Source organism: Diabrotica virgifera, chromosome 9, assembly GCF_917563875.1.
Source record: "Diabrotica virgifera virgifera chromosome 9, PGI_DIABVI_V3a".
Taxonomy (NCBI): Eukaryota; Metazoa; Arthropoda; class Insecta; order Coleoptera; family Chrysomelidae; genus Diabrotica; species Diabrotica virgifera.
In genome coordinates, this window is record NC_065451.1 from 76,534,952 (window position 1) to 76,547,176 (window position 12,225).

General features: G+C 30.2%; 1 protein-coding gene across 1 annotated transcript in view; it reads left to right on the top strand.

Annotated features, from left to right (window-relative positions):
- Positions 1–6,526: 6,526 nt before the first annotated feature.
- The window catches only part of LOC114341320 (uncharacterized), a 58,377-nt gene continuing 52,678 nt past the window's right edge, over positions 6,527–12,225 (top strand). The window contains exon 1 of the mRNA XM_050662111.1: positions 6,527–6,669. Coding sequence (XP_050518068.1) covers positions 6,602–6,669 — 68 coding nt within the window. The 5' untranslated portion in view covers positions 6,527–6,601. The remainder of the gene's footprint in view (positions 6,670–12,225) is intronic.

Here is a 12,225-nt window from a genome sequence, read left to right on the forward strand (position 1 = left end):
AGCCCTGCCGCAGACCCTTGTTAACTATGAACTTTTTAGATAGTGTGTTGCCAATTTTCATATAGATTTTTTAAGGCTTTGACTAGAGTGAAGCTGATGTTAGTTTCTTGTAGTGATTTCCACAATTTAGTCACAGGAACGCTGTTGTATGCTTTACGGAGGTCAATAAACATGAGATGGGTCTCTTGATTGGTTGCTGATTTTTTTTCAATTAATTGTTTTAGGCAGAAGACATTATCTGTGCAAGTCCTTCCAGCGCGGAAACCAGCCTGTTCTTCTTCTTCTTGTTCCCTATACTTCATCTCAATGAGATTTCTAAGAATGCGCCCGTACACCCGGCTTAGTGTACTAGTTACCGATATACCTCTGTAATTTGAGCAATGCAACTTATTTCCTTTTTTATGAATGGAAGAAATATAAGCTACTTTCCATAAACTGGGTGGTGTGACACCGTTTATATATTTGTTCATACACCAAGTAAGTGATTGAAAGAGTTTATCTGTACCACATTTTATTAATTCGGCAGGAATATTTTCGGGCCCTGGAGCTCTACCATTTTTTAGTTCATTTACAGCTTTCTTCACCATATCAACTCCCACTACAATCTCTTCGCCTTCAACAAATACTTCTGTTGGTGATTGTGTGGTATATTCGGCTCTACTTTCTGTTAACAAACTCGTAGTATTCTTTCCATTTTTCTGTTGATATTAACTGAATAGAAGTAGTATTTCTTTCTGTGTTCTTTATTTTGCTTAAAAATTTCCATGTCTCTGAACACTTCCTTCCGCCTATGTAAGTGTTGATCTCTTGGCATTTCCTATCCCACATTTCTTTTTTTGCTGCTGTTACTGCTCTTCTTGTTGTTCTGCGTAGGTCCAAATATTTGTCTTTGTCTACTGGATGTTTAGTACTTAGCCACCGTGCGTACGCTTTCTTTTTCTCCATTATTAGGTTTTGTATGTCTTCGGTCCACCATAGCTTTTTACTGTGGCGTTCGAATTTTAAACCCAGCGCTTCTTTTGCGCTTCAACAGCTTACCTAAACAATATGCTCTTAAAAATATATTTTTTAGGTATCCGAGCTTGTTAAAGTAGGAGGATCAAAAGCCTATGACTTTGTATCAAGAGTTGGAAAATTTATTATTAGCAATTAGCAAGATTTAAAGTACAGTTGGCTGGGACAAAAAGGCAAACAAAAGTTCTGTTATACTAGAATTGCAAATCTGATAATTAGTAATGACATTTTATAAATTTTATAATGTTCGTACCTGTTTTAGAGGCATTAAAAGCAACAAATTTAGTAAAAACAACAAAAGAAGCACAATCAGCTATTCAGTTATGATGGTTAAGAAGAGCATTTGACAGAAACAGCTATAAAAACAATAAGAAAATTAACATAAAAATTAGTTTTTAACATTTTAAGTAGGTACATAGACCAGTAAGGATCTGTTTTTAGGTGAATGTGAGAGGTGGCATTCAGATTTTTGCGGATAAAGTTAGGTGATAACTTCGTTAATAATAATTGACTTACGCTCCTTCTCAAATATGCCCGGAACATTAATAAAAAAAATAAAATATTTAAAAATTTCAAAAAATTTCGTTTTTTTTTCTAATTTTTTTGCTTATAACTTAAAAACTATTCATTTTAGAACAAAGTCCTATAGGAATAAAACAAAGATAATTAAATTTTCTATCAGAAGCGATTGGCTATAAATGTCTTAATTTATCACGCTTTCTTCAAAATAGCAATAAATATAAAACAAGCGGGCAAAACAAGCCTGTCATTATTCAATGATTTTCCATCAATTAGGTTACACTTGGAACCTTCCTAATTAGCTTAGAAAATTTTTGTAATGTGTTAAAACCGTACACCAAATTTCATTAAAATTGACTTACTAGATTTTGCATAATAATTTTGCAATCTAAACTTTTTTAAAAAATTTAAATTTTTTAAAATCTTGCACAACAAAAACTAGAACATACAAAGATTTGTCAATTTTTTTACATATAAAGAAGTACTCCACCTATCTAATGCACTTTACAGAATTGAATTCGGATTATTTAATCAGCCTCAGCAATGTTTTAAAGTTATAAACAATTTTTTGGCTTATAAACAAATTAGTGTTGTGGCCAGGAGGGGGTGATACGGGCTCCTTTATTTAGATGGACTTACCCAAGTTTTTTATGTATTTTGACCCGTAGAACACGAATTTTTTGGGTAACAGTTGATCCGGATGTCGATAAGATTGTTATAAACAAAGAACTTGAGGAATTACATAAAATCGATTTTTCGCAAAATAAAACATTTTTTTGCATTTCTTTCAAACTTTCAAAAAATCGAAAAATTGTAATTTTTGAACGCGAATAACGTTTGATTAAAAAATAAAATAGCAATTCTGCTGACAGCATTTGAAAGTTTAAGTCAAAATATACCGGTTTTAATTATTTGCATCGCTAAAAATTAATTTTTTTATTATTACACAAAGCTACTTGTTTATAAGCCAAAAAATTGTTTATAAATTTAAAACATTGCTGAGGCCCCTTAAATAATCCGATTTTAATTCTGTAAAGTGTATTAGATAGGTAGAGCATCTTTTTATATGTAAAAAAATTAGACAACTTCTAAATGGTCTACTTTTTGTTCAGAAAGATTTTAAAAAATTTGAACTTTTTTAAAAACATTTAGATTGCAAATTTATTATGCAAAATTTATTAGATCGATTTTAATGAAATTTGGTACACGATTTAAGTATGTTACAAAGAATTTCCTAAGTGAATTACTAAGGTTCTAAGTGCCACCAGAGTGGTTAAAAAATATTGAATAACAACAGACTTATTTTGCCCCCTTATTTTGTATTTATTGCTATATTGCAGAAAAGGTAATATCTTAAGACATTTTTTACCAGTCGTATATCATACAAAATTCAATTATCTTTATTTTACTTCTCTACGACTTTGTTCCAAAACGAATCGTTTTTAATGTTACAAGCAAAGAAAGCAGAAAAAAATCGATGTTTGTCGAAATTTTTAAATATTTTAATTTTTTTATTAATGTTCCGGGCATATTTGAGAAGGAGCATAAGTCAATTATTATTACTGAAGGTGTCACCTAACTTTATCTGCAAAAATCCGAATGCCACCTCTCACATCCAAAAATAGACGTTTTTTCGCAGATCCTTACTGGTCTAACATGTAAAATTTGAATGGCAATAAACGAATTTTTATAACCTAATTATTTTTATTAAAAGTTCATTTAAAATATTTCATAAAAATCGTAGATATCTTTCTGGAAATACCAGACATATTTAAGACGTCTAAAACATCTTTAATAAGTTATCTTTTAGATTTCTTTAAGATGTCTTTGTGTTATCTGGATTATTACACTCGACAAGCCTTGGGAAGAAGCTGAAATATTAACTGAATCCACCAAAGCAAATAATTATTACAGGTGTAATGGCGAATTCGATTGAAATAGTAACAGATATAGGCTTCAGAGTGCGATGATTCCTCCTACACAAGAAGCCGCACCAATTCTAGTAAAATCTTGCTGATTGTATTACCAGGCTTACCCTACTATTTCAAAGAAAAGAAACGTAAAATTGTAACGTAATTTTCTCGATTATTTCATTCATAGGAGATTCTGACCAATAGAATGCTACAGAAATCTGAATTAAATTGATAATTTTTGATAATTGCCTGTCGTTAAGTATATTACGTCAGATGCCCTTCGTTGTTACAAAAAAATACATTCAGTGACATTAATGACAATTAATGTTTTAAAAATTATAAAAGTGATGACTTTCAATCGTCAAATATTTATAAAAACTTTGTGTTTAATTGTACTAATTTGTACTTACATAAATAAATTACAATAAAATTTTGGTTTTGAACAGTTTTATTCATGAAATAATCGCAACAAATTGCACTCGAACTCTAAAATTAATATTTTGCGATGGTTTGCCTTAAATTGGCAGAATTGTTTGTATTTCCTTCAGAGTTAAGACTTCTGAGCTTCACTGATGAGGCATAAGGATGCTGAAATAGCTATATGGAGATGGTGGTCCAACTCTGAATCAAATATAAACAAAACCTGCCTTGATTCCTTTTATCTTTTTCATTTTTACTCAGTTTGAGTATTTAGAAACTGTCTTTCGGTCCTTTTCCTTGACGAAGGGAAGGTAAATGCGTGGCCTAAGCGTCCTCTATTTGCTTTCTCCTACTTTCGTCGTCTCTTGTGATTATATATTGTAAAATCCGGAGATACGGGATGCAGCCAGAAAGCAGTTTATTAACGAAAAGTGTTAGATTTAAAATATTGTTTATTATATATTTTTTTTAATTATTCTAATTGGTATAATACGGCTATAATGTAAAGGTAGTAAACTTTGTATCTGGGGCTTTTCGTTGTTTCCCTCGTAATACGAGAGATGTCGCTAAATTGCGTCTCAGAGGTGAGTTCATTGCATTGCGATGGTTTGCCTTAAATTGGCAGAATTGTTTGTATTTCCTTCAGAGTTGAGACTTCTGAGCTTCACTGATGAGGCATAAGGATGCTGAAATAGCTATTGGGACCGTGCAAGTTCGGCAAAGCGACCTCTATTTCTACGCTCTGTACTTTTATTCGCACTTTTAATTATATTGGCCAATTATATTAGTCCTGGTTGCTGGATAATTGTCAAGGCCATAGTCCAAAAAAATAATAAGAAGAAAAAATAAGATGCAGGTTATGTTATGCAAACGTAAACAATTGTATGTAGTAAATAAAATTAGTTATTAAAATGCAGTACTGCAAGCAAAATACAATTAATTAAATTTACCTTTATACAGTGAGCACGTAAAGGTTGGAATAAATTCATTTTTTCGAGAATGGACGATTTTGGAAAAAAATCCCGAAACAGGTCAATTTTTATTTTTAAATTTCGACTTTTTGGCATATATATCATACTAGTGACGTCACCCATCTGGGCGTGATGGCGTCATCTACGATTTTTTTAAATGAGAATAGGGGTCTTGTGATAGCTGATTTGAAAGGTAATTCAATTCTCTATTCAGTAATGTAAACATTAACATAATTGTTTATACAGGTTGCACAAAAAAAAAATTTTTGGATTAAATTTATTGACATAAAAAGAAGAATGTGTGTAATTTATTTAATTCAAAATACATTTTACTCCTATCAGAAAACAGGAAATAATGTTTATTTGACAAATAAATATTGTCTTTTGCTTAAATTCAGTATTAAAGCAGCCACCCACCTTCCTCTTGACAGTTTGAACATTTAATTTAAGCGAAAAGCAATGATTATTTTTCAAATAAACATTTTTTTTCTGTTTTCTGAGAGCAGTAGAATGTATTTGAATTAAATAAATTACTTGTATTCTTCTTTTTATGTCAGTAAATTTAATCTAAAAAAAAATTTTTTTGGACACCCTGTATAAATAATTATGTTAATGGTTATATTACTGAATAGAGAATTGAATTACCTTTCAAGTAAGCTATCACACGAAGCCTATTCCTATTTAAAAAAATCATCGATGACGTCATCACGCTCAGATGGGTGACGTCACTAGTATGATATATATGCCAAAAAGTCGCAATTTAAAAATAAAAATTGACCTGTTTCGGGATTTTTTTCCAAAATCGTCCATTCTCAAGAAAATGAATTTATTCCAACCTTTACGTGCTCACTATATAATAATTGCATATCATATCAATATTGTGGAGCAATATATAATTTTTCTGCTTCAATGACAGAAGGTATGAAATATACGTCAATTTGACAATTTCAATTGACAATATGAATTATTTAAGATAGTTGCAATATTTCTCCGCGACTCGCGCACGGTCGTTTCTCGTTTCCCTTCCAAGCACTTGCAGACCACGAATATGGAGATGGTGGTCCAACTCTGAATCAAATATAAACAAAACCTGCCTTGATCTTTTTTATCTTCTAAAATTAATATAGAATTTTTGCCCTCGTGACACTTTGATATAATTTCACTCGCCTTTGGCTCGTGAAATTAAAATTGTCAAAGTGTCACTCGGGAAAAATTCAATAATTTTAGAGCTCTTGTGCAATTACTACTAAGAACACACTTGCGGAATTATAAGTTTTAAAATATTATGGCAAACGTTAAAGACGGTGTGGGGTGCATTTGCAATTCACAGCCACTTTTCAAAAAAAAAACACGCAAACGCAATGAGTTTTAAATGCTGTATTGGGTGGAGTGCGTTTAAAATTGAATTTATTAATGCGAATAAAAAAATGGACAAAAATAAAAGAAATTTAAAAGATAGGTCAGAAAAAGTAGGTCTGGGGTGCAGCTGCATCCCGCACCGCCTTACGAGGGTTAAACTCCTTTGTTGTAATATGTGTTTACTATTAATATTGTCACCAACACGATTATACCCAATTAATTAATTTCTTAAAAACAGTAGTGCATATTGCCATGAACAAAACCAAATGCAATACATTATGGATAGTATACGTGCCCAAAGTGAAGAAAGAAGAAGAATTAGAAGAAGAATGCAATGTCCAAAAATTCTCTGACATTTATTTTTTATATTTATTTGAAGTCATTTTAACTAATAAAACATTTACAATGGCACATGTATACCAATTTTATGAAGAATCTCAACATACGGAAACTGTTATAGTCCACTCTTACAAGTAAGGTATTTTTTTCATGATTATGACGCATTTTAAACTATTTAAAGGGTTGTTTAATCATAAATATACAGTAATACTTCTCCGTAACGGACACCAACTAGTGGAGTCAGTGAAGGTGGATATGAGTTATTACCTCAGATTTCGTTGAACCTCCATCGATTTTCATAAAAATTGGTGAGTGGTTAAAGAATACCTCAAGGAACAAAGGTGACATAGTGCCAACTTGCGCTTTTTGCATTTTAGGGGTGAAATACACCCCTCTTTAAAAATTATTTTTTAGATTTCTGAAAGTGCAGTCACTGTAAGTTTCCACTTCCTATTTCGTTGAACCTTCATCAATTTTCATGAAAATCGGTAAGTAGTTAGAGGATACCTCAAGCAATAAAAGTTATATACCATCAATTTGCGCTTTTGCATTTTAGTGGTGCAATACACCCCTACTTTTTAAATTGTAAAAAATGCAGATTTCCGCATTATGGCGCAAGTTATCTCGTTTAATTAAGAAAAATAATTATTTTTTTTTATATTTATGTACATGAATTAAATTTTTTTTTAATTTTTCAAACGTTATAGCAACCAAAAATCCGATAAATAACAAGTCGAAAATCACGAAAACCTTATTCTTCTATATTTCTGAAAGTGTAGTCACTGAATGTTTTCACCCACGATTTCTTTGAACCTTCATCGATTTTCATGAAAATTGTTGATTAGTTAGAGGATACCTCAAAAAACAAAAGTGACATGGCACCAAGTTGCGCTTTCTGCATTTTAAGGGTGAAATCCACCTTTTTTTTTAATGATAAAAATGCAGATTTCAGCATTCTGGCTCAAGCAATCTCGTTTAATTAAGTAAAATAAATAGATTTTTACATTTATGTGCATGATTTATAATTTTTATTAATTTTTCAAACCTTATAGCAACCAAAAATCAGAAAATTAGCAAATCGACAATCACGAAAAAAATTATTCTTTTATATTCCCAAAAAGACAGTCACTGAAGGTTTTCACCCCTGATTTCGTTGAACCTTCATCAATTTTCATGAAAATTGGTAAGTAGTTAGAGGATACCTCAAGGAACAAAAACGATGTGGTACCAACTTGCGCTTTTATCCTGGGGGTGCATGTTACCCCTTCTCATGGGTGAACACTATTTTATTAAAAATAACCCCATAATTAGATAGAGGAGTAAATTCTAAACAAACTTTCTTTTATCAAGTTTATAAATTTTTTATTTAAATAATATTTCATAATTTAATAAAATATTATTGGTACAGTAAAACCTGACAATAACGGCCACTAAAAATAGAAAACAATTGGCCTTTATAGAAATGTGGCCGCTAATGCTAGGTTTCATTTTCCACAAATACATAAAATATAATTGAAAATTTATTTATTTTAGTAATTAAAGCAAATCTAATTTAATATAATTCTACAAACAAACGGAACATACTAAAACTAAATTCAATTTACTACAATATAAAACAATATCTATACGAAAAAACAACTAAAAGAAAAACAGAATTTTTGTTTATTTTACATTTTTTTAGATAAACGAAACATACTAAAACTAATTTAATTTAGGTAATATATAATATAAAACAACATACTGTAGCTACTAGTATCGTCGTGCTTTCATGCTATATTCGACAAAACCAACTTGGTACGGCCTTTAATTATATATCGCAAATCACTTTGGCTGATTTTGTCTGCATATATATTATGTTTGAGGAATCCCTTTTTTTGTGAGACTGGATATAGGACATTTCTCAAGTATGAAGTCACATTCATGGTATATCGTTGCTATACAGGGATAATAATCTGTGCAATGTTATGGTACAGGCTACGTTAAATATGAAGTAAATGTGGAAGATATACACTGGTTATTCATTTCAATTTAATTTGATTGTTTTTTAATCGTTTAAAATATTTAAAATAATTAAAGACATAAAGTTAGGGATTTCAAAAATAAATTCAGTTCTCACTGGCAGGGTGGGAAATAATAAAGTGCCATACAATAGCATTTCATTACAATGCTCATTGCAGACATTACAGGCTGCTCCGTTTGAGAAAACTCATACTCTCAAACTTTGAGAAAACACTCATTCAGTTTCGACCAACCCTGTATTAGCTAAAATTAAACGTTTTGCTAGATTAATAATTTTTAACAATAATAGACTATATTAAAAATCACTTGAACATAAATTGATTTTTTGATGTCAAATCACTACAATTATTATACAGGGGGTAAATATTGCTATGAAATTTGAAAAAAAAAACGTAATTATCTTTTAAACTACTTCGTATAACATCACAAAACCTGATATTTTAAGAAATAAAACATAGAGGAGAATGTAAAAATGTAAAAATATACAGGGTGTTCCATTAAACAAAAGATAATTTTGTTTCACCCTGTCAATATGGGTGGCCCTGTATATTTGGAAATGTATTTAAATTCTGATATTATCTATACCCCAGTCTCACCTAAATAAACTTTTTTCGTATCTCCTACAACAAAGCACTAATTGGACTTCCCACAACCTGTATACATACAAAATCTCCGCTATAAAATTTTTTCAAAGAAAATGTTATTGTTTTTTTCTAAAATAACTCCGTTAATTTTTGAAATAAGAAATTTATCCAAAAACCATTACAAAGCTAAGTAAAAGGTCTATAACACTGTATTAAAAATAATTTTTTAAATCCTTTATTTTTTTTTAAATACAAGGTGAAAGGTCCCCGCTTACATGGTTCTCGCAGTAAAATTTAGGTTTTAAATGTTTCTATCTCGGTTGTTTTTTGTCGTAAAAAAATATTAAAAAAAGAAAAAGCTTAAATAAAGTTAAAACTAAAATTTTGTTTTCTACCATTTTTTAAGTATATCGAGTATTTTTGGAGTTATTATCAAAAGAAAATGAAATTCACGAAAATTTGAAAAGTTCCAATTTTTTTAATCGTATTTTTTTTTCAAAAATATGCATTCTAAACCGGTCAAAATTGTTGAAGTTATTACTCATGTTAAAATAAATAAAGTTTTTAATGGGTTACTATAAATTTTAATTTTTGTGGAAATGACGTATGTTTCATTTTTCATTCTTCCCTAAAAAATCTGAAAGGGTCCTCTTATTTCCATCATAACTTGCTTAATTTTGATGCTATCGACTTCTTATATAGCTTTTTGATAGTTACCTTTAAGTACTTTATTAAAATGTTTAGTGTCTCTATTTAACAAAGTGCATCGTTTTCATGTTATTTAAGCTTGAATACTAAGATTTGAGTACTCGCGGAAAAAAATATAAATTCAATTGCATATAACTCACTTTTTATATGTAATAAAGGATTTTTCGGATAAGGAGCTCATTTATTTTTATATTATCTTCGATTTTGGTAATAACAACTTTTTTGAAGAAACTTATGGTTTTTGAGTTATTTATGAAAAACTGCTTTAAAACATGGATTTTTTCAGGAAAAATCAAAACTTTTGATCTTTAATAACTCAAAAACTATTGATTTATTGGAATAACTTTATATAAAAAATTTTAATTATAATTTGTCTCTCTATCGATTATTGGTATTATTTTTAATAAAATAATTTCCACCCCCGAGAAGGGGTGGCATCCCCCCCAGGGTAAAAAGCGCAAGTTGGCACCATATCACCTTTGTTTCTTGAGGTATCCTCTACATACTTACCAATTTTCATGAAAATCGATGGAGGTTCAACGAAATCGGAGGTGAAAACCTTCATTGACTCCACTAAACGGGGAAAAATAAGACTTGTGTAGAGTTATCGCTTAATCAATGAAAATAAAAAAGAGGTTTCGATTTGCTTGATCTTTAATTATTTATTTTCGTATTCGCATAAGCATACAGAATACGATGGGCGGGTCAAGTGCTAAAATCAAATGACGAAAGACTTCTAAACGCCACATTCTGGGAAAGGCCCGATGGAAAAAGGTCAGTTGGTCGCCCGAGAAAGAGATGGAAGGACGCAGTAGCCAGCGATCTACGCAAAATGGGAGTACAGCAATGGGAAATAGCTGCTCAGGACCGACAACAATGGAGGGAAATAGTAAACGCGGCCAAGACTCATATAGAGTTGTATAGTCAAATGATGATGATGATGATGATAAGTAGAGAGCGGAATATATGCAACACAACATTACCAAAATATGCGCATATATATGCATTACTTTTACTACAAATATGCAGGTATTTTTTCTAAATTTGTCTAAATATGCAAATGCATATTAAAAATACTCAAAAATAAAACAATATATTAAGTCGTAAGATCTTCAGAAAAGTTGCCTTCAAAAATACGTACAACTTTCCTCAAACAATCGAAGCCCTCATTGTTTTCTAAAACATTTTTTAATTTATTTCTAATTGTAATCCCTCTATTTCCGGGAATTTTTTGACAATGAGCAGAAAAATTGTTAACAAGATTAACCGAATCACTTAATTGTAAATTCCTTTGTTCTAATGACTTTATTAGATCTGGTAAAAAACTAAAATTAACTTTTATGAACATAAGTTCTTTAGCAATTTGTACGTTACTTAAAGAACAAAGTACGTTACTTAAGCTGAAGAACAAAAGCGGAATTGTCTACAATTTGATGGATTTTTGTATTTTGATGCTTCTCTCTATGTCCGTCTTTATAGAAGTAAAAGCGAATTTGTCGAATAAAAACACTTTTTCCAGAAAAATTTCTTTTGTGGGACATGATGCTTTTGTTTGTCAGTTCCTCATTTAAAAAATGAAATGTAAAAATGAATGTATCTTACGATTTTGGAACAGGCCTTGCAAAATACTTTGTCTCCACTTAGCTTTAACTCGGGAAAACACTTTATCCAAGCACTTTTTTGAATGGTAGACATATTTAAATTTAATATATACCAATCACTTCAAAAACACTAAATACGATACAACGTTTACTTTAAACAACTGTTGGCCGGAAACTGACAAAATAATTATTAGACCCTTAAAAGCAGGTAGGTGCCTACGACTTGCTACGCTAATACAATAATATTTTTCTGGGAATACCCATAATTGTTAAATTCAGGTAGTAATGGGAAAGTCCAGATGAGCGATAGATAGATAAATAACGAGGTCGTTCATATCGAAGTTATAAAATTCCAACTAAGAGAGGAAAATTTTAAACTTTTATATAATTTATTTTTAAAATATGCAAAATAAATCGTGTTTAGCTTAAATATGCAATATATGCATCTATATGCACTTTGCATATATTCCGCTCTCTAATGATAAGCGTATACACAAATAAAACAAATAAAATACACAATTCGAATGCGTCTAATTTGTTTAGCATTGTGGTTTTTAACATCCACATTTTGATTGTTAATGTAGTCAAATGTTTTTCAATAATCAATTAAACATATATATATATATATATATATATATATATATATATATATATATATATATATATATATATATATAAATCTACATTCATGTATTTTCATCGTTGTGACAATGTTATCACATTTAAGCCAAAAAGAACTTTTCACTTCTTGTAAATTCGTGTATGAATGATTCTGAGA